Raw genomic sequence first — 27,586 nt, forward strand, 5'->3', positions numbered from 1 at the left:
AACCCAGAAACAGAGGTGGCCCTGAACTCAGTCTTCTTGGAAGCTCAGCTGTGCAGAGGGGCACAACTGAAGGTTCAGCTTTGTCTCTCCACCCCACTCGTCCCCAACACAGACTGTGATGTGTAGCCAAACTCACCAGGAACAGGTGCCGGGGGTGCCTGTCCTTCCCTCGCACCTTCATCAGTGTCCCCTCCTTCAGGAATTCCTGCAGACAAAGAAGCTGACCTTGTGATTGCCGATGACCCTGCTGTCCCTGAGACAGGAGGGGGTCAGGGAGGGACATGGAGACATGACGCCAGGGGACCAGGTGGCCTTCTCCTCCTGCCGCTGAGGGGCCCCACTCTGGCTCCCTGGGAATGAAGCTGTAGATGTGGATTGTGGCCTTGGCCCACATCCTGGAGGACACTGAGCAGGGGTTCAATTCCTCAACTGCAGTCCTGGCTGGGACACCGAGGGCAACTGCAGACCCAATGGCCAATGCTGATGACAAGTAAGACCTATGTGGTACCAATGTTTGTTCCAACTGCAGAGATCAAACTGCTGACTACTTTTGAGCTGAATTGTATGTTTTCCATTTGGAGGCAAAAACATAAGTAAATCTCTTTCTTTTTCCCTCCACCTTGCTCCTCTGTCTGCAGTGCTGGGCTGGAGCTCAGAGGTTCATGTGAGCCCTGCACCAGCCAGTTCTGGGCTGTATGTAAGAAATGTGATTTTTAAGACCCTTGCTGGGCTTTCCCTCTGGAGATGGTTTTCTGCTTCTCAGAAACTCTGGACTAAAAATACTCGGAGCCTCTCTCTTCTCAACAAATACAGTGGAGAACCCATGGGCACTGTCTCTATGCCCTCTGCCCCCTCGTACCTGCCCGGGTCCCATGAAGCCAACCAGGAACATGGCCACCCCCACCACTAGCAGCCCACTTACCCTTCCTGGCTGCAGAAGGTCGCCCTGGCCACTGACACTGTGCTCAATGTGGACCAGCTTCTGCAGGTTCTCCTGCAGGTAGGGCAGGGAGGGAGGCAGTCAGGCCCATGAGGAGCAGCCCAGGAAGGCCATGGGATGGTAACCAAGGAACATGGCCTAGGGAGGAGATGCCACCCTCTTTGAGCCTCAGGGCTAGAAACGTGGACTGGAATAAGAGCCAACTCTGCTGGTCCCTCTCTGGGTTACTCAGACAGGTTAAAAGACATGTTGCCCTTTTGTACAGCACTGTCCTGAAGAGGTCACACCTTGCTCAAGTCCCAAAGACACCCAAGAAAGGGGACACTGTGTGGGTACCACCTTGAGGTCCTTATGTCACTGCTGGCTTCATGACATGCATAGGAAAATGTCCAGCATCCATTCCATCACCATAGGACAGGCCCCTAGATGTGGCTGCCACCCAACAGTAGAAAGACTGGATGATCTGAGCACCACAACTTCCTCACACCCATGGATGGCCACATGGTTGAATTCTAGAACCAAAGCCTTTCAAGGAAATGGGAGGTAGCCACACACCACAGCTTTGGTGACATCAGGAAGAAGGGTGGTGATAGATAAGAAGAGAGTGCTGAAAGGTTCACAGGTCCCGAAGGGTCAGGTGTGGGTGGTAGCAATAGACAGGACTTGCAGCTCACAGAGAAGATGGGGTGGAGCAGGCAGCAGGAAGAGCTGTCCACAGCTTTGAACCATGATCCCCTCTCCCCCTTCAAGAGCTCCAGTGAAGATTTCTGCTTCAGGGAAAGAACAGAAGCCAGTTCTGAGGCAGGGGATCTTTGGGCCCAGCACTGTCACCGCAACTGGTATCATGCAAGGGCAGCTACAGTGGGGATGGACAGAAGCCTGTTCAAGGCTGGCCACATGTCAGGGTAGAGCATGGCCCAAAGGTGGTGGGTAACAAGCAGAGACTATGGGAGAAGGGGCAGGAGCCCAGGAAGAGCCTTCCTGAGAGGCAGGGATATGAGGAGTGGCAGACACTCCATGCAGCATAGGTGACCATAGGTGACAGGGTCAGAATCCAAGCATGTAGCAGGCAGGACAGGGAACCAGCTCAACTGTGGCCCAGACTGACTCCACCTGCCAAACCAGCCAGGCAGAAGCAGGCAGAACTGTCCACCTCTGTCTCTGCCTTGCTATTATGCAGACACCTGACTTTAAATCAAAACTTACAAGGACACAGAGACACAACCAAGGAAAAGAAACCCAAGTCATTTTCAAGAGGAAAAGCACTCAACAAATACAGAACAGGAGGGGACTGTCGTGGGAACCACCAGGAAGGGAATTTGTGGTGATCACAATTCATGTGTGAGGGATCTCATGGGGAGCAGTCAGCAGTCAGAAAAGGCAGGGAACCTCAGCGATGGGAACCTCGACAGGAGTCAAAGGAAATGTTGGTGTTAAATAACTCCTTGGTGGAAGAAGCAAGAACATCTCTAACAGGCTTAGCAGCACTGAAGCACTGCCAAATAAAGAATCAAAGACCTTGAAGATGGCTCGGCCGACTTCATCCCAACCACAGACAGGGACGAGAGTGGGTAGAAAGGAGAACAGAGTGTGGGAACTTTCCAAAATTAATGAATGACAAACTCCAGCCATCCAGGAAGCTGGAGAGTCACAGCAGGCTTGCTGCCACCCTTCCCGCAACTCTTACACATCCAGTGGGCTCCCCAAAGTGCAATAAAACTACCATCTCGAAGGCAGCTAGAAAGAGGGACACACAACGCAAGGAGGACAAAGATAAACAGATAACAGGCTTGGTGTCAGAGGCCCTGTAAAGCAGAGATGGGGTCTGGCATCTTTCAAGTGCAAGGGAAAAAAATGAACCAGCCCAAGGTTTTTAAACCCTGGAAAAATATCCTTTGAAAATGGAGGTCAAAGGACAACTAGGTAAAGGGGAGAGGTGTTGGGAGACAGCTTTGGCATTCTGGGTGGGAGCTGCTGATTGGCAGGGAAGTAGGCTGGAATCATCTGAGGGGTACTGAGTGCTGAGTCCTGTTGGGAACTCAGGTACAATCTTTTCAGCTTAACATGGACATGGTAGGCTATAGATGAGGTCTACAGATATGACAGGTATACACGTGGTATCTTAGTCATTTTCTTTAGCACTGAGATGCAAAACTTGACACCCACAATTTAAAGGAGAGGGTTATGTTGGCTCATCGTTTCAGAAGCCTCAGGCCCTACGTGGTCCACCAGCTCCAGGCAGGAAGGGCCTGGTGGAGGAGAGCTGCTCGTGGCCTGGTATACTGACAGGAAGCAGAGAGGGAAAAGAGAAGCCAGGAGGGAGATGAACCCTTCTAGGCCACACCCTAGCGCCCACATCTTCCCGCCAGGCCCTGCCTGCTAGCACCAAAACAGCTATAGTATCTATGATCCAATAACTGCCACAAGCCCCACCTCTGAGTGCAGGAGGCTCCAGGGGGACATTAGATATGAACCCTAACATAGGGGTTAGTAAACACAAGTTTATTTGTGCTGTCAGTTAAGAGGGCCCAAAAGAAACAATTCCCATGAGCAGGGACACACCCAGGCCACAGTCTCTGTTTCAAACACCATTGTCCCCATAGAGGACCCATGGCTGGTTGTCAGCCAGGGAACAGGAAATGCACCAGGTGAATGAGCCAGAACTCAGGAAATGCTCAAAACAGAGCAGAAACACCCATAGCGTGTGGATGGTATGTAGAGTAGAAGCCATTGGACAGCATGCCCGAGGGCCAGTGCTGGGAAGTGGATAAATGGTGCAGTAAGGAGTTTTGTAAGGAATAAGATAACTTTTGGTGAGTCCACGCTGACCTGAGGGACTACCTGATACCGAGCACTTGGGCACAGTCATCCAGGAGGGAAGACATACCCCGTATAAGGCTTACAGTGATCACCAGAGAGTGCCCAGCCTGCAGGAGAGGACGCACAATGGCTGTGCCCTGAATGCCATTGCAGGCTGAGAGTTTTTCCAAAGGGGGAAGCCGTGGCTACCACGCGGGGAGACCTCACGCAGCAGAGCCTTGGTGCACACCGTGGGCCAGGAGCTGCCAACACCGACAGGCTTGTCTCCAAGGTGAGCCTGCACGGGCTGAACGCTGTCATGATTACCCTGCCCTCCCTGCTCCACCTCCACGGCCCAGTCCTATCACAAGGAAAACAATGGACAGACCCCAGCAGGGGCCACCTGCAGCGTCAAGGGCACCACAGGGAGGGGCATGTGGGAGCCTAAGGACACGAGAGGACCAAGGGTAACACAGGTGGAATCCTGCGAGAGCCTTAGGATAAGACACCAGGAAAAGCTCAGGGACTGTGAGGGACAATGGCCTTCAATGTCATTCTGCCCAGTGTCCTCTAATGGGACAGATGTTCCAGCTGTTCAGTTCCCTAGAGAATCTAGAAAGGACCCAAGCCATGGACCAAGACAATCACCAAGGCCAAATGCAGACCCCCACATCCACACAGTGGAGACACCTCAGGTGTGGGGACAGAACCCGGGTGCAGGGCTGAAGACACAAACATGTTGTGTGGCTGAGAAGCTGGTAGCATGGGCACAATGAGTGCTGATGTGGCAGTTAGACTCCAAGGGCCGTGCACACGACCTCTGGGCTGGGGGTGAGAGATGCCTGGAGTCCAATTTAAAAAGCAAAGAGCAAACAACTCGCTTAAAATATGGTCAAAGGAGTCAGAGACATTTCTCAAAAGTGAATGTGCATGTGGCCACCAGGTTCACACAAACACCCTCTGAATCAGACATGAGATGCCACCTCACCCCCGCAAGGAGGCCGCTGTCAGAAAGACCAGAGATCATGGTCCTGGTACAGAGTGGGAGGCCTTTGCACGTGATATCAGCATTGGGGTCCTGAAAACACTAAGACTACAACTACCACAGGATGTAGCAATCCCACGACTGGGCACACATCCAAAGGAAAACAGCGTGTCAACGAGACATCTGCGTCCCACATTCATTACAGCCCTGTGCACAAGAGCCAAGAGATGAAAATAACACAAGTGTCTGGCAACTGATGAATGTAAAAAGAAAATGTGGTCCACAAACACACCGGAGTACCACTCAGCTGTAAAGAAGCACAGAAATCCGTCTCTGATGACAATATGGTGGAACATAAAGCCAGGCACAAAGACAAACACTTGCATGATCTCACTACATGTACCCGTTTCTGACCCAGCTGCCTCTTTGGAGCAGCAGGGGCAGTCTTCTTGGAGCGACAACGTCATTTCACTGCAAGGCAGGGCTCCAGTTTGGGGCTGCACTGAAGGAGGAATCTCTTGTTGTGTACAAGTTATTAGAGCAACAGAGCATGGAGTCAGCCAATGTCAGGAGCAGGGAGAGGACCAGATGACAGGTATGACTCACCCTGTGAAATGCATGTGTTATCCCTAGTGGCCTCTGCGTCCCTGACCACCCCCATCCCCAGCACCGTCCCATTTTGTGGTGGGTGGCTCAGTGCTTTCTTGTTGCCTTGTTTTGCCTAGGTCAAGGTCCTCTCCCCTCCCTCTGCCTTCAGGACAGAGAAGGGAACCTGGGGGGGGGGGTGTCGCACCTTCCTTAATGGTGGGACACTGCCCTCTCAGTCCCTAGCCCTAAGGGACTCCCCTTTCCCAATGCTCACCTTCTTATGACATTGGCTACAGTTATTTCCCCCACTTATGGTATCTACTGCTGCTGCATGGAGAACTGTCCCAGTTTAGGTCTCAGTGTCCCTAGAAGCCTGACATGTGCGGAAGGTGACTGGACCATGGGATGCAGTGCTCATCAGTTAATTAATCCAAAAATGAGTCCATGGTTATTAAGGCCCATATCTAGAGTCCCCCTAAAGTCTCATGAACTCATAGTTGGGGCTTTTTGGAGCTGGCTGGATCTAGGGTATGTGATGATGGGATTAGGGGTGTGTGGTACTAAATTAGCCCACTGATTGGAATTAGGGCAGTTCTGGGTGTGGCTGAGTGGATTTGCTCAAAATAGTAACACCCTGGGTGGGGGAGGCCCCACCCAAAAGTCTTATAGCCTGGATGGGATAAAAGGGAAGTGGGAGTCTCCATACTTGCTACTCACTGTCTCCTGCCTGCTCTGCTATGGGCTGTTTGTGCGTGATGCCTCTCTGCCATGATACCCTGCCTTGGAAGGCAGCTATGCTCACCACTATGCCACCAACTCGACATCCTGCCTTGGAGCCAGCCAGTTATGGACTGAACCCTCTACCATCTGGAGCTGAAATAAAACTTTCCTCTATTAAATTGTATGTGGCTGGTGTTTTGTCTCAGCAATAAGAAAATTAATAAGACCATGGCTGGTTCTGTGGTTAGGAGGTGGGATCTAGTTGGAGATGGGCACAGGGCCGTGACCTGGAAGGGTGTGTTCTTCTGTTGCTCGGCCTGCCATAAGGCAAACAACTTCCCACTGCCAGCCCCCTCCATCATGCTGTTCCTTCCTTGGAGCCAGCCAACCATGAACGGAACCCACTGAAACTGTGAGAATAACGCACATCCTTTAAGGTGAGTGTTCTAGGTGTTTAATCCCAGTGATGGACAACTATCCAAAACAAGCTGTGACCTCCAGGCTGGAATCTGTGTCTTATCACCTCCATGTCTCTTGTCCCCAATACAGTCCAAGACCTGGCACACAGGAGGCACCCAGGACCCGCTCTTTCCACCCTTCACATGGCACACACCGTGGCCATCCTCCATGCCTGCCACAGCAGGATCACCATCATGGCTGAACTTGGCCTAGACTCATCGTCATCCTCCACAACAGCCCTCATGTTACAAATCAGCAGGACAGTGGACATGCACACACAGGCAGTCACAGTGACTCCAAAACAGAGCTGGGATGTGGGTGAGGTCAGCCAACCTCACATAGCCCAGAGACCACCCATGAGAATCAGTGAGCCCCAGAGAGCCATGAGTTTCACTCAGCAAGCACAATAGTTACTTGGGTGCCTCCTAAAGATGTGAGTCCTATTCCTGGGTCCAAAACTCTGACCCCCGTGTTACACCTGAGCCATGGAGAGGCCTGCAACCCTCAGAGTGCGGATGACAAGGCTGAAGCACAGAGAGGCACTGGAAGGCCCCAAGGTCATGCAGCAAAGGGAGGCCCAGGCTGCTGTGGGATGCAGGCAGATGGCCAACTTACCCCCTGCTCCATGCTGTCGTGGGCACGGTCAGTGATGGTGGAGATGAGTGTGAGCGCACCTGTGAGGGACAGAGTACAGGTGTCATCAGGCCACCAGTGTCACCATCCTGGCCTCACAAGGCCTACAAGGCCTGTCCCATTGCCCAGCAGGTTCCTGTGGGCCCCATAGGCACATGGCACTTGTCTCAACTCCAACTTTGCCACAGCTGCCTAAGAGACCCCAGCAGTGAACTGAGCACTCTGCCTCAGTTTCCCCTGCCAAAAACTGCCATGTCACAGAGGGAACCCTGGCAGGTCACACAGGAACACAGAAGCTGGATGAGCTGGTATCACCCTTTCTCTCACTTTTTAGGGATTCTGGCCCACCCCAATGCTTCCCAGAGGTGAGCTGACCTGCCTGGCTTGGGGAGAGGGCTGGGGACCACATGGAGCCTAGGGATGGCAGAGCCTGAGTGGGTAGTGTCATCTCCCAGCCCCACAGGACTCACCTTGTGTGTTATCATACTCTGCTGAGTCTGGGCAGAGGTTGTTCAGATAGTCTGGGATGGAAGGAGTCAGAGGTCAGTGTGTCCCGACCACACTGTGACCCTGTCACCATCCCCCCCATGACCCCAGGCCACCACTGCTGGCTGTTTGCTCACCACTTTTGGGTGCCCACTCTGACAGACTTTAAGGGGCAGAGGTGACAAACTGCTGCCCACCTCTCACCCCTTTCTGCCCATGCTGACTACAGAATATCCCTGTCCCAGGGCCTTGGCATGTTCTCCTCCCCTACCAGAACTCTCTCCTAGATCTCCCTGTGGCCCTGAGACCTGCTGAGTGCCTCCTCCTCAAGAAGCGTCTCTGCCCAAAGTGTCTAAGTGGGCACCCGAGCCCTGTTCCCAACGCAACTGGGTTTCCTTAGCATCCCCAGCACTGATGCGATACTATGGCTGTCTGGGTACTGTTCTATCTCCAGCGTCTGACTGGGCTGGCACGCATTAGGTGCTCAATAATATCCATGGAACCATGAACCCTGGCCCTTGTGTGCCTGTCACAGCTTTAGGAATGGTATGTGTGTCCCATATGGGCCTCAGTCCACCCTCTCGGGCAGGGTTCTTTGATGAGGTGTTGAGCATGAGGTGGGCATCCTGGGGGGCAGGGTGGGAACAGTGATGGACAGGCAAAGGGAGGACCTGGGACACTGTAGTCGCCCCTAGTACCCTCACAACCCTGTGTCCCCATGCCCACCTGTAAGGAGCACGTGGTACTGGAATGGGCGCCGCACCACTGCCAGCAGCTGCTGCTTCACCCGCTGGCCACCCTGCTGCTGTTGGAGGGGGAGTGGGAGTCAGACCCCCCCACACTCCCTCCTGAACCCCGAGCTGGGCCCTGCTGTGACCCTGAAACAGCCTCCCCCGATCCTCTCTCCTTGCACTGAGGATATTCACACACTCCCTTTCCTGCTCAGGAACAGGATCCCTATGGTGGTCACTGGGGTGATTTCCCTGTCCAGGCAGGAAGAGCCCCCAAAACCCTCCCGCACTGTGGGGCTCCCTCCTGGGACCACTTGCCCACCTCTCTGGCCAGATCCCTGCTTCTCCCCAGGTATCTACCTCGAAGTCACGGATGGTGGCAGCCAGGTGGGGACAGCGGGTGCAGGTCTGGGCAAGCAGAGCCAGACTTCTGTCAAAGTGCAGAATCAGCACCGCGTGGTGCTCGAACTCCTGCTCACGGGCCAGGAAGATGTCAGCCACCTGCGATGGGCCCTCCCTGCACAGAAGTGGGGCAGGGATGAATGACAGTGGGGACCCAGCCTGGCTCCTGTCCCCACTGCACGGTCAGCTCCCTCTGTGCGGGTGAGGTGCCTCCTGCATGTTTTGTGCCACCCTTTGGGCACATTCCCTTCAGCCCTGTGAGAGTACGAACGCACCCATCACCCAGCCTCTGCTCCAGCTCCTGCAGGATGCCTTGGTGCAGTGCATGGATGGCGGGCAGCTCGTCCAGTCCCTGCCGCAGCTCCTCCTGTGCCTGCGTGTCCTCCACATTGTCCAGGGCCCTCATGACAGCAGCATGGAAATCCTGAAAGCAGAAGCCAGTGACCAACAGCTGCAGCTGCCCCCACCTAGGAGTAGGGGTACACACAGGCAGCGGCACCCCAGCCCCACGTGCCCACTTGCCTAGATCTGTCCTGCATTGCTCTGAGTCTGACCACAAGAACTCTGTGCTTGGTGACGTTGGTAATTCCTTCTCTAAAGACACACTTACATCTTGCTTTCAATTTATTCACTTCTCTCTTTTTTCAGTAGTAGGGACTGAGCCCAGGGCTTTCCCCCTAAGCTATGGCCCCATCCCCTTTTTCAAATTTAGTGACAGGATCTTGTTTAGTTGCCTAGGCTGGGCTTGAAATTGCCATCCTCCTGCCTTAGCTTCCCGGGCCTGGCTCCATAGCCTTCATGTGACAGAGGAGATTAAGTCACGGGTCACTCTCCTGGAGGAGGAAGGCCCTGGGGTGAGCTGAAGGGAGAGAAGGGAGACAGCACCGGGGGCTATTTGCATCCCATTCAGGGAGTGGGGAGCAGGTACGGATTGCTGCAAAGGCAGCAGGCAGCAGGCAGCTTCTGGCCCCCATCTGCCCTGGATCCTCCTTCTATCTGTGGGGCCAAGGGCAGCACAGTAGTCAGTGAGACGATACCAAGGAGCACACGATCGGATGGGTTCCACATCCATTCCGAGCGTACAGAGAGCACCCTGCCTCATCCACTGTGTGCCCTGCTCAGTCCTGAGTTTCCAGCAGCTCAGCCCTGGCACCAAGGGCAGGGGTGAAAAGGAGACATAGCTCTGCCCTCCAGGGCTCAGCTCACTGAAAAAGAGGTGTGAAGGAGGGGTTCAGGCAAGGCTGTGCTGGGGCAGTGGCCAAAGCAGAGGAGCTGAGGGGCTTGGCCAGGGGACACTAAGGAGGTGAGACACACTCAGGCTGAGACAGAGGACAGCACACATCAAGGCCTGTGGGACAGGAGTAGCTGAGAAGCTGAGTGTGGGTGGGTGATTGTGTGTTCTCATGTGTACTTGCATGTGTATGTGTGTGCACGTGTGTATGCATACGTGCACATCTGTGAGAAGGGCAGTGGCTGGGACAGGCAGGGCTGTTCACAGTGCCCAGCGCTTCTCCAACCTAGTGGTCCTACCTCACCTCTCCGGCCCGTGAGCCAGTGCTGAGATGTCATGAGGTCCCCACCCCCTGGAGAGGGACCTGTGTGTGACAGGGCCACACACCACTCTGTCTCCATCCCCTCTGTTCATGCTGGTGACACACACACCTGCCCAGGGTGTGCAGATCATAAGTCCAGCCAGGCTGTGCTTCAGGGTCTGTGTTTCTGGGTCTCCCTGGCCTGTAGGTCCTGGGCGGCCACACAAGATTATAAATTTCTAATTTGTCCTGCAACTTCCAGTGATATTTTTAATGGCCCTGCTGTGTGGTGCTGAAGCACTCATGGCTACAAAGACAGATCAGCCACCAGCCTGCAGTGGGGTGAGACTCTTGGGCCATGGCGCTAAGCCTGAGACATCTTCCCTTGGGGACATGTGGAGTGTGAATCAGCACCTCCTTTGCTTTGGGCCACCTGAGATGGGTGGGCCCAGTTTCCTGTGCATGCGGATGGCAGTGGTAGCAGCCTCTGTGTGCCAGGCATGGTGGTGCACACCTATAATCCCAGCACTTGGGAGGCCAAGGCAGGAGGATCCCTGAGACAATCATTTGCCAGAATCATCCCAGGAAGAGCAAAGTGGGAGAGGCAGGGCCCAGCCAGCAGGATGCAGGCAGAGACCACAGCGTCCCTTGTTCTGCCATCCCAGAACCTCTTCTGTCCTGTTGCTCTCGGCTGGCTCCCAGATGAACACACTGAGCAGAACTCAGTTTTGACCAGTTCATCCAGCTTCCTCTGAAACTAGAGGTGTCCAGTGGAAGAAGTCATCCAATGATGCTTTCAGGAGTGTCTCAAGGGGCTATCTGGACTGGGAGACACACACTCTTGCTTCCCCTCTTTCTACTATGCCTGGGACACTGATATGATGGCTAGAGTTGCAGCAGTTACCCTGTGATCATGAGGAACCTGCAAAGAATGCAGCAGAGATGGATGGGAACTTGGGCCCATGGCTTTGTAGATTTCCTCCTCCTACATTTACTCTGGATGAGAGAGCAGCCCCTACACTAAGAGCTCATAACTGAGCTTTTGTTATGAACAGTCAAGCACAATTCCTAACTGACACAGGATTAGTAGAAAAGGCCCCTGAATCCTGGCTCCATTTTCCAGAAAGGACCGCAGAAATTCTCTCCCACCAAGTGGCAGGGATGCTGACCCTGCCCTTAATGAGACTCTTGAATAGGAGGATGTGTGAGAAGTGGTGCTTGTGCTGTCTCAGGCAAGGCAGTAAAAATGCCACACACTTCCTCAGCTGCTCACCTTGGGGCTCAAGCTTGACGCTGGCTGCAGAGTCCAACCTGGCCTCTCGGGCTGTTGGAGCCACAGCCTGGGCCCCACCACTTGAGGTGTGAAAGAGGACAAGGAGCAGGCACAGCCCTGCCAAGAGGCACCCTGCTCCTGAATCTCCCTGATGCAGGTCAAGGACAAGAACCCCATTCCCACCCCGGTTCATCCCCACCTGCATCTGCACACAAGGATGGCATCATCCCCAGCTCCTGGGGCCACTAGGTGCTGACTAGACACTTGGACCCCTCTCAGACCCCTCACCAGAGCCTCTGGTGAACTTGGGCCATACCAAACCACTCTGCCCTCCTGTGCTGCCGCCTCCAAGTCATTCTCCGGGTTCTCCTATTGTGAACATCCTGGGGACCCCCAAGTGTGAGGAGCCCCACTGGATGAGGTGTGTGAATGGACGTGCAGGAGCCGAACCAGCTCTCCTGCCAAAGCCTCTGTGCAAAAGACCTACCCAGGCCAGTTCGGGGCTTGGACAGTTAGGCTCCCAGCCCATCTCAGTGACTTCCTGTGGGGCTTCGAGAACCAATGGGCAAGCTGGGTGGATGGATGTGTGGATGGAACGGGGAGGGGGGAGGGGGGAGGGGGGCGGGGGAGGAAGAAGGGGGGATGAATGGAGAAGACGGTGGGATGGATGGGTGGGGAGGTGGACAGCCAGGTGAGACAGAACAAGCGTACAGCATGTGGAGACAGGAGGACAGCAGGGAAGGTGGCAGGTGGCAGCTGGGGGGCATGGTCTCTGGGGCCCAGCAGGTAGGTGATGAACCTAAGGCTGTGTGGCCATTGCAGTCTCTGTCCCCTGCAACCCCTTGTCTCTTCTTGTGTGTCTGACAGTGCCCAGCTTGTTCTTCTTGGCAGCTTTTGCACCAGGAGAGCAGATGGGGTGGGTGGGGGCTGATGGCTAGAGCAGCAGTGCCCTCAGCCCTGTGCCCTCCCATGCGCGTCCTAAGGCCCGAAACCTTGGGACAGGGCTTGTCTGTGGCTGCCTTTAGCATCCCAAAGTACGTTGTCCTTACAGGAATGGTGTGGTGAGCAGGCTCATAGCACATTTCTGGTCCCAAGCACAGAAATGTGACCCCATGGCTCTTTCTTGGGCTTAGGATGGGTCAGCAGCCAGCATGAAGTGGGGTCCACACAGGCAGGTGCCGCCCAGTTAGGGCCTCATAACACAGGCATAACCCAGAACCCGGCCCTCAACAGGAGAGTTACTAGAGGCCCTCGGGGATGTCCTCCTGCTATGCTGACTTGTACTGTGTGAGATGGGGCCAGACTGAGTGTCACACCCTGGCCACTTCCCTTCCCGCACTGTGATGGCCACTCCTGCGAAACACGGCCCAGACTCCTTGACACCTTACCCTGCATTCTGGATGGCTTTCATCCCTCATCTGTCTCCTACATGGCTGAGAGCTCCTCATCAGGGGAGTCCCAGTGGCCCAGTGTCAGGACTCCTGAGTCTGGCTTCCTCCGTTTGAAACTCAAGGGAGCCCTTGCCCAGCCCAGGCACCACTGTCCCCAGAGCTGCTGCTGCCTCTTCCACAGGCTCTGTCCCCAGCCTGCCTAGGAGCTGGCACAGGTGGCAGTGCGGGTTACCTCCCTATACTCTGCCCCCAACATCTTTCCACAGACCCCAGCACACCCCATGCCTGGGCCAGGCACTGACACACAATTTCCCAGAGACCAGCTGCACTTTCCACTGCCAGCCGGGTGACAGAAACCACCGCTACATGCGAGGACAGCAACTGAGGTACTCACCAGGCACACGGGCCCCAGCGTCTGCAGGAACCTGCGGGGAGAGGGGGGCGTGAGCATCCCAGCACACAGGGTAGGCACAAGGCAGGCCAACACGGGGCAGCAGGAACTCACACTCTCTCTGACGACAGCAGCTCCTGTGCGATGACCAGGGCTCGAGATGGTCCTTCCACCTGTGGGGATGGGACGGTCAGCAGAAAGACCTGGGGCCCCTGTGTGTCCCCCAGAGTGACTCACTCTCCCCTGGTTTTGATACAGCCCAGAACTATCACAGAGCCAACGCGCCCTCACCACACCCTGGCCACCCAGGCTCGGTGCTAGCAAGGTGTGCTCTGAGCATCCTCCTGAGAGGGTGAGCCTGTTACTCTGCCGCCTCTACGTGGCCAGAACTCCTTTATGACAGAGATATTTATGGGTGGCTGCCAGTGTGGCTGGGGCAGGGGGCCCTCAGGGTGTGCAGAGTACCAGGCACGTGCTAGGTCCCCATCAGCTCCATCCCTGCCTCCACACAGTGGCTCTCTAAGGCCTGCCTCCCGTTTGTAGGTGAAGAGCCACTCAATGGCCCTCTGTGCTGACTGCCTGTGCCTGCAGTGTCGGATGGGAGGCTCCATACCAACAACATAGTGCAGCAAAAGCACCGGCTCCAGAACTAGCCGGCTTCCTGCCCCTGACTCTGTCCAGCCAAGCGGTCCAAACCTTCCATGCCTCTGTTCCTGATCCATGACCCAGGCGCAGGCGGGCAATGGATTAACCAGCCACGCCTTCGAGTGCAGTTCTCTGTCCACACCTCCCTTGTACCCAGCTGGATTGAGTGGGTGGAGCCAGCCCAGACCTGAGGGTCCAGGGGAGAGAGGAGAAGGAAAATTGGGGTTCAGAAGACTGGAGGCCTCAGCCACAAGATGTAGCCACCTCCTTGCGCAGAGCACCAGTCCTCCTTGGAGCCCTGCGGTGGCCTTTGTCTCTGTGTGCATCCTCAAAGCAGCTGGTAACCTCGTCCCCACCCACAGGAGATGGCAGTAAGTGAATCAAACAGTGTGCAGCGCGCAGCCGGTGCTGAATAAATGCATTTCTCTCCCAGCTGGCCCATCCTGAAGTTTCCTGGCCTGTGACAAAATTGAAGGTTCAGCCCTTCTGAGACCATTCACACAGGACAGGACTTGGTGGTGGCTCCATCTGTGTCTCCTGTGGGCTTGGAGAAGCTGTGGAGACACTGAGGCCCAAGGTGCCCCTGCCATCCTAGTGCACCAGTTGGACTTGTACCTGCCTCCTGCACCTGCCGGGCTGCTGGGGCCCTGGAAGTCACATGTAAGACCCCACAAGGGTAACAGGACTCTGCCAGCCCAGGAGAACCTGTGGGGTCCCCACACAGGGAGTCGTTTCTGGGGAAAGGACAGCAGCTAGGAGAGCCACACATGGTTTCTTCCTACAGGATGAGGACAAGGGTCAGTGACCTGCAGCCTCCTGAGCCACCTGACCCAGGAGCTCCCTTCCTGTCTCCAAGCCCTGGGGCAGTTACTGCTCTTTTCCAAGGTTATATGCAAAGCAAGATCCACAGTGACCCTGACTTGATGGTGCAGTAGTAGCATGCTTGGACCCTTCTGCAGTGTGAGGCATGACCAGGCTGTCCATGTGTGCTATCGCCCAGTCCAGGCATGACATTACTTCCACTGCATAGATGAGGAAACCAAGGCACGAGCAGGTCCCACTGCCTGCCTACTAAGTGGCAGGGCCACACAGCACCTGCAAGTCTGGCACCAGCTCATGGTGGCTCTGTCTGGAGAAGCACTGCTGAAGTCAGAAGTCACAGATGCATGCAAGCCAGTAGCAGTAATAAGCACTTGTGTGCCCAGTCAAGAGGCTGAGGCAGGAGGATCTTGTGAGTCCAGAAGTTTGAAACAGCCTTAGCAACACAGCAAGACACTGTCTTAAAACCAAGTATGTTTGGTGACCCCGACAGACCCACTACAAAGCTGAAAAATCTGTAAGTCAGTGACCACAGCATGTAGTAAGTGGCACCAACATTCTCTGTGGCTCTCCTCCAGTGGCCATGCAACTGTGAGAGGCCAGCTCGGGACTGAGGTAGCCTCACTTGCAGGACCAGGTGGTGGCAGTGGAAGGGGCACCTTGCCCAGCATAGGTTGCCAGGTTCATAGTGCCAGGCAGTGGGGAGACTTCAGGCCACTCCGCATGACCCAGCCTCCTGCTGAACATGGATTCCAGGGTGACAGATGCATCTTCTCCAAGGCAGTGTCCATCAGCTGTTTAACCAGAACACACACTGCAGGTTGATGCAGTGTTAGGGCAGGGGCAGCATACCAGTCCACACAGTTGTTTTTTCAGGTCGGGCCTTGGAGTAGTCCTGACAGCAGGGGGCCCCCAGTCTGGCCCAGCTGCCTCCCCCAGACACTAGCAAACTGGCTGGTTCAGCCCTGGCCACTTGACCCACAAGTGTAAGACCTACAAGGAGAGGCCAGGAGGGACCACTGGTCCTCCAGGGATCCTGGGGCCAACAGGCGGGGGGGGGGGTGTTGTGTTCCCAGAATCAGGAGTGCCAGTCCTCTAACCGTACTTCCACTTCTCTTGACTGTTGAGAGGGGTGCTTCACCATCATCTGCAAACCAGCCGCCAGGGTATGGACCTCTGGCTCCATCCTAGCCCTCTGATGCCCTTCACACAGGTGGTGGCTCTGAGGCCAATGTAGGGGGTAGGAGAGCCTGGCCGACCCCAAGGCAGAGGGACCGGGAGGCCCACACCACACTGCCACTGATGGGTGCTGCAGGTTTTTAAACACAGGCTTTCCCTTTAAAATCCTCTGTGATGTGGTGAATCTGGCTCAGGAGGGCTGCCTCCCAGAATGTCACCAAGGCCTGGAACTAGATGCTGTCACCCAGGACCGGGAAGGGCAGCCCTTGTGGCCACTGGGAGTCCCCACCTGTCCAGGGTCAGGGAGGCCTGTGGCAGTGCCCCAAGCCAACTCAGGGAAGGGCGTTCCCTGAACCCTGCTGCTCCTAGCATACATGGTCCTCCCTGAGGCTCAGGGAGCCAGGAATTGGCTCCAGCACAGCCTCTTCTGATGACAGCAGAGAACCTGGGAAAAAAGCTCTCGACGGGGCTTCTGTTACTGTGGTTGATTGAAGAACTTTGAGACAGGATCTCACTAAGTTGGCCTTGAACATAGATCCTCCTGCCTCAGCCTCCTGAGTGCTAGGAGGGCAGGCCTGTGCCTATAGCTGAGCCAACAGGAGGATTCATTTCCTTCTCCTTTTCCCTTCTCCCTTCTCTCTCTTCATCTCTCTCTCCTCATCACACATTCCCTCTAGTTCCTATCACCTCTCTTTTATTGCTCTTTAAATTACTAATACTCTGTGTTTCCCATAAGAGAAACCATATGATACATAAGCTTGTGTTTCCCTTAACATCATGATCTCAAGCTACAACCATTCTCTCACAAATGACTCAAATTTTAACCTTCTTTTGGCAGAATAGCACTCCATTCTGTGTAAATATCACATTTTCCTTCTCCATTCAACTGCTGATGGACGTACAGGCTGCTTTCATGATTCAGCTACTTCAAACTGTGCTGCTATAAACATGGGTGTGCGAGGATCACGGTAATACAATGCCTTTAACACTTTAGGGAAGATACCCAGGCAGGGAACAGCTAGGTGGAAGGAACTTCTGGTTTCATTGCTGAGGAATCTCCGCACTGATCTGCACGGTGGTTGTCGCACTTGTGGAGCTTGTGGGAGGCACACGCGTTCCTCTTCCCCGCACCCCCGCCAGCATTTGCTGGGGTTGATTTCCTGATGACGGCCATGCCTTCAGGAGCAGGATGAAATCTCGGTGGTGTTTTACTTTGTGTTTCTCTGTCGGCTGGCAGTGTTGGGCGTTTCTCATGTATTCACTGGCCATTTGTCCTTCTTCTGAGAAGGGTCTGTTCCTTCTGGTGACCCAGGTTTTGCCTGGGTCTCTTACTCTGCTCTGGCATCTGACCTTCTGAGGTCTTCACCTTTCCCAGCTGGCAGCTCCTGTCCAGGCAGCTGCTGGCAAAGCCTCTTCCTCTCTCCTGTCCCCACTCCTGGGGAGCAGGGATGAAAGGGGAGTGGCCTGGCTCAGGGGTGGGTGTGTGCATGCATAGGCCCTGCCCCCTGAAAGCTCTGGCTGCCGGAGCCAATCTGCACTGACCAGAGAAGCAGTGGCTGCCTTGGGTTGGAGGATGAGGTCCTGGAGGACCGGCCCCATGCCCAGCCTAGCCTTGGGCTCCCATGGGTGACAGCCAGTGACATGCCAAGCAGAGCTGTCTCACAATGCCACAGCCTGATGCATACGCTGCTCATGCAGAGACAGGTGATACTAGAGTGGACAGATGACGCAGGTCCACCTGGAGGGCCATGTTCCACTCCTGCTGGCTGGGCAGCAGGCACTGCTCTGAGGGTGGCACTGCCACCCTTTCATGTGGCCACAGACACTGACAAACCCTCCACATCTTGGCTCCTCTCTTCCCTCCTACCACCCGTACCATCTGTGCTCTGGGTGGAAGAGGGAGGCCACATGCATGGGGTGGTGGCCTTGGCCTCCTGTCCCATGCTCAGGTCTCTCTGGAGTATTTGGATGTCTCAGGGCCCAGGCTGGGACTCAGGGCCCCTATGTGCCAGCCACTCCTGCCTGTCTCTTCAGACCTACTCTTCCAGGACCAGAGAAGGAAAGGTCACCCCCATTACCCACCCTGGCACCGAGGAACAGAGAGATGGGGTCTTTGCCTTTCAGAGAAATAAATTTCTCTGACTCTGAGGGACAAAAGAATGAGCCCTGAGTGACCTATCCCACACTCTGGCTCCCTTTGCAAGAATGGGGCTTCCAACAGTGACCTCTGCTCTGGCCCAGCAGGGAAGAGTCATGCCTGTTCCTACAGAGACTGAAGCTTTCTGTCTGACACTCAGTCCTGTTGGGATCTGCTCTAGAGAAGTCTGCTTTTCCCTTGTGGTGTGGCGGTGTAGCCAGGATTCTGCACAACGAGACCAGTGCTCGCCCCTGAGACCTCACATGCATGTGTGCCAGGAGGTGCATGAACCAGGCATGCTGCAGAGGGGCGAGCAGGAAAATGGAAGAAGACCCATTCCTGGGGCATGGATGAGCCCTGAAACAGCCATGGTGGACATGTGACACTGACAGCCTGCAGCACAGGGCTCCAAGGCGACTCTGAGGGTAGGTCTCTCTCGGGTTTTTCATGGTTGGATGCTTTCTATATAAAGTCAGCTCCACAAACAGTACCCTCCCACCTACGTGGAGACAGGGGCAGAGTTCTAGGGAGCCAATATGCAGCGGGCAGGCACCCCCACTGTGGGACCTGCAGACCAGGGGTGAGCTTGAAGGGTTCCGCCACCTCCGCATTCTTGCAGGCACAGGACCTGGCACCATGTGCCAGCTCAGGAAGAAAGATGCTGGCCTCTTGGTGGGCACCCAGCCTCAGGAGCAACCCGATGTGGCACTAATATGTCCCTCCCTCCAGGCCACATGATGATAGGTGCTCAGAGTGACCCAGTTCTGCCTGGCTGTGGACACACAAGGGACCTATCTATGGCTCTGAGTCCCTGGCACTGCCTTGGAGCGCATTATGGCAAGGGCAATACCCACACTGTTCCACATAGTACCCTCCCTGGCCATCCTCTGTGTCTCTCTCTGCTGACTCCCACAGAGGCACCACAGCTGTGACATCAGGTTACAGATAGGGATGCCTGCACCTCCAGCCCTGCCCTCACTGCTGGCCCAGGCAGCTTCTGAGGTCTGGATCCAGGGCTTCAGGGCTCACTAGGCCTGGCTTGTAAGGGCTCGGAGACAGCAGAGGATGAGCACTGTGGCCTCCAGTATCTGAATCCCTGGCTCTGTTCCCTGAAGACTCTGGGGGTACTGCCTACCCAGAAGTTGCATCCCCAGGTGTGTGGAGAGAATCAGGTTGCTTGAGTCTCACAGAGGGTGGGTGCTGTCACTCTAAGGAGTCAGGGTCCCTTGTGACCTGGGGTCCTCCCCCAACAGTGCTGAGTGGGGCAGAGACCAGCTATGTCCCCATTGTTTGAGAACAAACTCCTATACATCCCTCAGCACCCACTGCCCTGGGACTCCATCACCTAGATGGGAAGACTGAAGCTAACATCCCAGGACAGTGATCACTCTAGTCAGGCAGCTTTGCTCCAGCCACCCATTCCCTTCCAGGCACCTGACACTTCACAGCTGGACAACCCCAGGTGGTTCCCCTCTCCCCGAATCTTCCTCCTGACCACCATACTCCCACTTCCCACACCTACCTTATTGGTGATGCTGGGGTCCCTCAGGGTGCCGTCTTCCTCCTCAGAGCTACTCTGCTCTTCCTCAGATCCAAGGTTCTCTCTGGGTGTCATCGCTGAGATGGGACAAACTTTGTAGGGCTCTGTGTAGGCACTGGTAGAGAGAGAGAGGGTCAGAGTTGTCTGCTGGTGGGGCCAACCTTGACCCCCCAGCCCCCACCCCAGGGCTGCCCACAGCTGAGTCTGGGGTTGGTGCTGAGGTCTGTGCTCCATACACTGAATCACGGCCTGCCTCACATTGAGCCAGGTCCAGCGGGGAGAACCCAGAGAAGCAGTAGTGAGTGCCCACATCGCACAGTCTTGGGGAGACCCCAGGGCAAGAGACAGGCTGCTCTCCTGCTCCAAGATCTCCCATGGTCCCCTCTTGCCTTGCATCATGGCTCTGACACTTTTCACAAAACCACTTTTGTGCTCCGAGTCCAGGAACTTGGTCATGCTTCATTTATCACTCACTCATGCCTGCCCGTGAAGCCCTGGGGTGGTGGATGGTGGGTGACAGGTGTTGAGGAGGGAGCATACACCCACTGTGGCTGATCCAGGGGAGCGGGCCAGGGCCAGGCATGGCGGCTGGGGTCCCCAGGGGCTCTTGGAGCTGCTTTTCAACAACACTGAAGCCAGAACTTGGCTTCGTCTCCAGAACACCTGGTGCCCAGGCCACCAGTGCCGAGCCATAGCTTCTGGTCTTTCCCATGCACCAGCGAAGGGCATAGGGCTGCTCCAGTGTCCCGTGTACCCTGATATGATGGCACCTCCCTCCTCTCAGCTCACACCTCTGCTTCCTTCCACAAGCAGACTTTGTTGGCCTTTTCGAAAGTCACACACCTCCTGCCTGGGAGGCAGAGAGGCCCTTGGCCTGGCTGCTGAGTGTGTTGTTGGTCCCTCCTGGGACCCCCAGGAAGGAGTGGACCCCAGTGGGGTCAGGAGAAGTTGGGTTGCTCTGCCTCTCAAACTTCTCCTGTTGACATCCCTGAGGCCCCAGCCTCCATGGTCCAGGCTACCTCCCAGCTGGGTGCCCATGGCAGCTGCTTTCCCATCCCTGTCACCCAACTGTTTCCAGACCAGAGCCACCTTCTCGAAGTCCACTCCGATTGTATGACTCCTTGTCTAAAACTCCTCAGACTCCACAGCTCAGTCCACCCAGCTTCACAGAACCTGGGGACTGAGCACAAGCTCACAAGCAGGCCCCCAAACACACATGGTCCCATCTCAGGCTGAACACTGAGGCTCTTGGGCTCGGTCAGCACTATGGAGTCTCACCAAGTTATGGTCTCACCGAATCTGGAAGGTCAGGTGGGAGGGAGCAGAGATGAAGGCCCAGGCCTCTGAGCTAGGCTTTCCAGCTTGGCTACTTCCAGGCTGCTCATATCCAGAGCTGCATGATGTAAGTGGCAACTGCTCTAGGCATTAAACAGCCAGACCAGGATGGCACCCAGCAGGTCCAAGCTGAGCAAATGCTGACTCTGGCTCCCATTGATCACTGCCTGGCCACCCAGCTCAGCCTCTGCCTCTGCCTCAAGGCTGCTCAGATTTAACAGGCACTGCTGACCAGGCTTTCTCTAAGTACAGCACATGTGTCCTTCCAATGTATTTCAGTAAAGCAGGCCCCTGTCAACTAAGGACCATTTGGCTGAGCTGTCACAGACAAGACAGACTGGTCATTTCCAGCCAGCCCTGCTACCCACCCAGCCCAGTTGCAGTCCCAAGAGTGGCCAGGGCCAGAGGCCCTTTGAGACACTTGGTTCTGACTTCTGCTTATAAAACAAGCAGTACCGGGCTACATGCTGATGACACCAACATCACTGTCTTCAATGTTCCATTTCAGGGCTGAGAGAAGGGTAAGGTGATCAGTCACCATGACAAGCATCCTTTCACAATGTCACAGAGCACAGCCAAGCCAACGCCTTGCAGATTGCTGAAGAAGCTGCAGTGGCAGAACCAATCCCCTGGGAATGTCTTCTTGACAACCATTCCAAATGCTCTCACAGAACCAGCAGGCTCTCTGTGCAGGCTGAGAGCCACTTCTTCCTGGGGAGCACACTGGAGACACCCACGTGGCGTCCAGTCACCAACACAAGCCTGGAGGGGCATCACTCAGTATGTCTACAGAAGCACACAGATGTCGTTAAGAGCCATCTGTGTTCCACACTCTGCTCTAAGTACCAAGTCAGAGTGGAAAGCAAGCCAGTCTTTGATCTATGGCTCTCCAGTCCAGATGGCTGGTAGGAGTACAACTGGGATGCCATCTCCAGCAGGACTCTTGGGGCGTAACGGTATGTCACACGTGAGAAGGCTCAAATCTACTCCCTCACCCATCAGGTCCCTCACCTGTGTACACATGCATTCATCCACTGTCTCTCTTAATAATCCATTTATCCACTCATCTGCTCATCTATCCACCTGTCCATCCTCCCACCTACCCACTCATCTCTCCACTCATCCATTTGTTCACCATTTCCCCCATCCATCAGTTCATCTATCCATCCATCCACCATTCATCCACTCATGCATCCATCCATGCAGCCATCCATCCATCCATCCACTAACTCACATATCCATTCATTTGACTACCCTTCTGCTCAGTCATCCACTCATATGTTCATCCTCCTGATCATACATTCATTCACCTTTTAAGCTCCTCACCCATCCATCCATCCATCCATCCATCCATCCATCCATCCATCCTTCCTTCCTTCCTTCCATCCTATCTACTAATCTACACATCCACAATCCATCCCCCTACTCACCTACTTACACTTCTGCTGCCCAGTCACATCCATCCATCCATCCACCCACTCACCATCTGGCCCTGCTTCCTTCCATCTCAGCATCCTTCCACCCATCCATAACTGGCAGCTACACCCATGATGCTAACCCATGGAGGAATCAGAGACAGTGGCCCTTCTCTCTCTCTGCTTTGAGTGGGTGAATTTATCAGATCTGTCCCTTCGCATATAAAGACCAGGGGTCAGAGGGCACCTGGTCTGCACCTGGCAGAGCCTGTGGGGCTCAGAGCATCTCCACAGCACCTCCTGACTCCTGATTCCTGTGGTGTCTTGGATGGGGACTCCCCAGCTAGTGGGTATGTGGTCACCCTGGGTAGCATGAGTTTGTACTCGAGGGGCTCACTGTGGAATCACATGCTGGGAAATCAGGCAGTTGGCACCACCAGTCAGTGAGCATGAGGCCTAGGACTTGGGGTCAGTAGAGGACAGTTGCTATGTGACCTTACACAACTCACACAACCTCTCTGTTTCTGGCCTATAAAGTGGGATAATAATGCATGTTCATCATAGGACTGAACAGAAGCCACTATCACCTGGCAGAGAGCGGGTCTTCTGGCCAGGGCAGAGGGGCTGTAGAGCTCTCACTGAGCTGTCCACCTCTGTTTTACAGACAGCACAAATTCAAGCTGCGTGAAAGAGCCTGTAAGTGACTCACTGTGCACCACCCTTCCCTGAAGCCTGAAGCTGTGAGGACATGTGGCTGCTTCCACATGTGGACCAGTGCCATCCAACTCTGATCATCCAACTCTGTCCTGGGTCACAGCCCCTGGGAGCTGCAACCCTGACGCAGTGCAGCTTAGGGCTGGAACTCATTAGGCAGGCAGGACGCTGCCAGGAATGCACTGTGAGGGGCCAGATGCAGCTGGGCAGGGTGGACTTGTTCTGGCCAGTGGGGAGCGTGGACAAGATGGGACCCGGGCCAGATGACCTGGGGGGAGGGGAACACAGGACAGAGAGGCCCCATGATCAGAGGGCTGGGGTGCTTGGAGGGGTTCGCAGGGTATACAATCAGGGACTCCAAACTCACGTATGCTCATGCTCCTGGGCCCCTGGCACCAATCAGCCCCTCTGTCTGACACCTCCTTGGCCTGCAAATCTCACCCCTGTGAGTTCCAGTGCTCAAGTGGATGACAGGGTCTCTGAGGAGAAAGGGGCCATCTGTGCTGCAAACCAGGAAGGCAGGGCACAGAGGTTGCTCACATGGGGGGTGACAGAAGCCCAGGGAATCTGGGCTCCCCACCACCCTGTAACTGGAGCTAAGTGATCATCTCAGGGTCATGTCTCTGCATCTGTGAGATGCAGGTGGGGATGGACAGTTGGATAGGCCCAGGCACAGGACACCTGAGTGTCCCCTAGGAGAGGCACATGGTGTCCCTGCATCACCAGGAGTGGCCTTGTGACAGTTTCAGAGAGAGGCACTTTAGAAAAGTCAACTTCCACATCTTGCCAAACAGCAACAGTGGCTCGGCTTTGCTCTCTGACCCATGATGTCCCCTTCCCTCCTGTCCAGCACCAGGCCTGCAGGAACTGGTTTCCCTCTGCAGAGTGTTAACCAGCTGTGACTCACGGGCCATGGACTGGAGGAACACAGCACTCGGAACTCTGCAGTCACTACCTTCTAACTTTAGAAGTCGCCTGCAATCCCTCTCTTTCTGCCTCCAAGGGACCCCTACAAGGAACCCCATGGGACAGAGCCACCCAAGGCCTGTGTGGGCCTGTGTGCACCAGTGAAGCTTGGTCCAGGCTGTGGGAGAATCCAAGCCCTGCTCACGTCTGAGGCCTGCAGTGCCTGAGGTAGGGATGAACCACACTGGAGGATGGGCGTGTGGGTTGAGCTAGGTTCCATGTGGACTGAGCTCCCATTTTTTGTTGTGAACACTCAGGATGAGGTTGCTGAGTCCCCACTGCCCACTTCCACCCTGTCCGCAGCTGAGGCCCCAAGGCCCACCAGGAGGCACTCAGTACTGGCACTCACTTGGTGAAACTGGGCTCTACCCTCCAGCCCTGCAGGTTCCCAGGCTACCCCAACAGCACCTCAGATCTTTCCAAACCAATGCTGTTGCTTTGCTTTCAGATCATCAAGGGGCTCAGAGGTTGGGGGGAAATAAAAACTAAACTGCTACACAATCCTCAGAAGCCTGGGAGAATTACAGATGGACAGAGAGGTCACACACAAGGTACACTGGCACTGGGCTGTCATGAGCCTGACGACAGTTTCCTCCACTGTGCTGAGATAGGCATCCCCAGGGTCTGGATGGAAGTGGGGTCACTAAGGACGACCCTGGAAGGGGACGAGGCTGCAGAGCAACAGGGCCACTGGATCATGGACTGCAGCCTCCCAGACTGTGAGCCAAAATAAGCCCATTATGAGCTGATGACCTCAACTTGCTTTTTCTTTTTGTGGTACCAGGGATTGAATCCAGAGCCTTCCTACATTCCTGAGCTACATTACTAGTACTTCTTTGTACTAGCAGAGTACAGAGTCTCATTAAATTGCCCAGAATCTGTGACCCTCCTACTTCAGCCTCCCAGAGCACTGAGATCACCCCCGCCCCACTACCACTAACAGCACATCCAGCTGTCTTGGCTGTATATACAGTGATAGAAACTGATGGACACATGCACACGATCGCAGCGGAGGCTTGACCTGCACTTTCAAATCGTGCAATGACCTCTGACCTGGATATATTAGCCACTTCCAGGGCTGCAACAGAAGACAGAGTCCTGGGATTTGAGTTTCAGAGTCTGAAAGCCTAAGGTTGGCGGAAACTATTCCCTTCCCTGGCCAGATCTCCTGCCTTTGAGGCAGAGGCAGCAATAGCACTTATACCTTCAAGATGACACAGAAAAGAGGTGGAAGGTGATCACTGAACCATGGTTGGAGGGGGACTGAGCTGATCCTTGGAGCACCTGTGCACAGAGCTCTGCCATGCTGTGTGACATCGGGCAGCCCTTTCCCTGCTCTGGGACTGTGCAGACCAAGTCCTTGCTCTGGGGTTCTAAGTTCAATGCTGAGTACTTGTGCCAGTGGCTCTTGATACATCTCCATCCCCCTGGGCAACTGAATCACCACTCCCTAGCACACGTGTGACCAGCACTCCCCTTGAGGCCTCCTGGGAGGCCTGACCACCATCATCATGAGGAGAACACAGGACTAACCTCCTGGAGCTAAGCAGGTAAGTGTGGTGTGCACAGGTCTCAATGCTGTCCTCCCAGCCTCTCCACCCCGTGGACACAGACGACCAGCGACACTGGGCAGCAGGCCAGGTCAGGAAAATGCCATGGGTGTGACAGGTGCCCAGTCACTGAGTCCTGCATATCAGCATCCCCACCTTACAGATGGAGCAGGGTAGATGGAAAAGGTCCATGCTTGAAATGCACGTGGAATTGGCTTCAGAGCTGCCCTTACACAGTGTGTCCACATTGCTCCTGCCGGCGGTAGTAGTAACACTGAGCACAGAGTGGACTGCGCTGCAGAGCCTCCTCCCTCAGTTCTCAGAAGCCCTCAGTGTGGGAGACGCTGCGGCTGCCCCATATTCCAGCTGGGGAGTGATCCCTCTCTGCCAGGACTCCTCAGCAACCCTCTCATCCAGCAGCCCTACCCGGTGACAATCACAACCAAGTTGCCTGTCAGACATGCTCACCGGGGTCCCTACTGTCTCCCCCATAGCAACAGGGAGGGTGGTACCTAGGCAGGACCGGCCCTCGAGACCCAGAGAAGTGCCAGGACATAGAGAGAGCTCAATGCTACAGGCCCCAGGAAGCAGCCTTTCTGATATGCAGGGACACCAGTAGCACATGTGGCAGGGGGGCATGTGGACAGAAGGTCCACCACCAAGGCCAGAGCCAGGAGAGGAAGAGACACTAGCGAGGGATCAGCGTGGCCCTGGTCACACAGAACACAACGTATCTGTGGCTTACAGTATAGCCTGGAAAGTGCTGGCTCTGCCAAGGTAACTCTGATCCCATCTCACTTTTCCCCATTCCCCTCAAGAGGCATGTTTGAGATGTCAGAGCACTCATCTCCCAGTGACCAATGGTGACTGTCCCCAGATGGGTTGACCTCTGCTATGGGTGGGGCCGCAGGTCAGCTCGGCTTTGCTGCAGTACAGCTGCCTGTCCCCATGGCCCTCATTAGCTGCACCTCCAGCACCTTTGGCCAGCGCCCAATTAGCTTTTGGGAGCCAGCATACAGCAGGTGCTCATACACTGTGGTGGGAGGGGGGATTCTGGCAGCTGGTCCACCTGTGAACAGATGCAAAAGGGTTCCTATAGCCGCACAGACCCCAAGGCAGTCCCCACGCACCAGTCATGCCAACCATCCCACACCAAGGCCAGGAACACAGTGGAGTTCACCCCAGAGAGGGCAGGAGGACACCATGTGGGGCAACAGTGAGCTGAGTCTGTAGGGGACAGAGAAGAAGTCACTGCCTACATCCACAGACACGAAGCTGGGCTTGAGAAGTAGGGGTTCATTGGAGGACACTGCTGAGATGTAGCCCTAACCCCAGGGCTCCCTGCTGGTGAGCTGCTCCACTCTATAGTGGGTAGCAACACAGAGGCAGCTGAGGAAGCAAACCAGGCCTGACCTGGCCTGGCTGGCCATCGTTTCTCTAAGCACTCCTTTGCGTGGGCTGGGGGCACTCATTTCTGGAGGAAATCGAGGTACAAGTGGATAGGGTCTCACACAGCCTGATCTTGGAGCTCTTGGCAGAAAGAGGTAAGGCCCTGGGAAGACGCCTGACCTTGGGAGAGAAGGGCACTGCTTGACCTTCTGGAGCCCAGACAGGACTCAGGCCTGGGTGACCAGCGGCCCTTCCCGGCCTTGTCTGCATTTCCCGTAAACTGGCTGCTTCCTCCCAGGGGCGGGGGACAGCATAGCCACACCTGGCCCACACAATGGCTGGCCTGGCTAGGTGGTCTCCTGCCCCAGCCTTCCCAGACACCCAGAGTGGCGGTCACTACCTTAGATGGGCGCCTGAGACTGCAAGGAAGGCGAGGCAGGCCCAGTTTGTGTCTATGCTTGCAGAGGGGGCATGGCTAAGATCTCCCGTGCTGGGCTAGCTGCCTGGCTCCATGCCTTGTCCTTTGCCCCATCAGCTATGTGATTGCAGGCAAGTTTGCCAGGCCTC

At 55.3% G+C, this 27,586-nt stretch overlaps 1 protein-coding gene across 1 annotated transcript in view; it reads right to left on the minus strand.

Moving 5' to 3' along the window:
* Fgd5 (FYVE, RhoGEF and PH domain containing 5) overlaps positions 1-27,586 on the minus strand; it is a 62,363-nt gene that overhangs the window by 11,557 nt on the left and 23,220 nt on the right. Inside the window, exons 3-12 of the mRNA XM_003463182.4 lie at positions 19,633-19,765; positions 13,445-13,503; positions 13,334-13,364; positions 9,019-9,167; positions 8,702-8,858; positions 8,337-8,415; positions 7,595-7,645; positions 7,107-7,165; positions 923-994; positions 137-205 (exon numbers count right to left, since the gene is read on the minus strand). Coding sequence (XP_003463230.2) covers positions 137-205; positions 923-994; positions 7,107-7,165; positions 7,595-7,645; positions 8,337-8,415; positions 8,702-8,858; positions 9,019-9,167; positions 13,334-13,364; positions 13,445-13,503; positions 19,633-19,765 — 859 coding nt within the window. The remainder of the gene's footprint in view (positions 1-136; positions 206-922; positions 995-7,106; positions 7,166-7,594; positions 7,646-8,336; positions 8,416-8,701; positions 8,859-9,018; positions 9,168-13,333; positions 13,365-13,444; positions 13,504-19,632; positions 19,766-27,586) is intronic.

The sequence above is a fragment of the Cavia porcellus genome, unplaced genomic scaffold (genome assembly GCF_034190915.1).
Source record: "Cavia porcellus strain 051 isolate PalLab524CR breed Dunkin Hartley unplaced genomic scaffold, mCavPor4.1 scaffold_27, whole genome shotgun sequence".
NCBI classification, from domain to species: domain Eukaryota; kingdom Metazoa; phylum Chordata; class Mammalia; order Rodentia; family Caviidae; genus Cavia; species Cavia porcellus.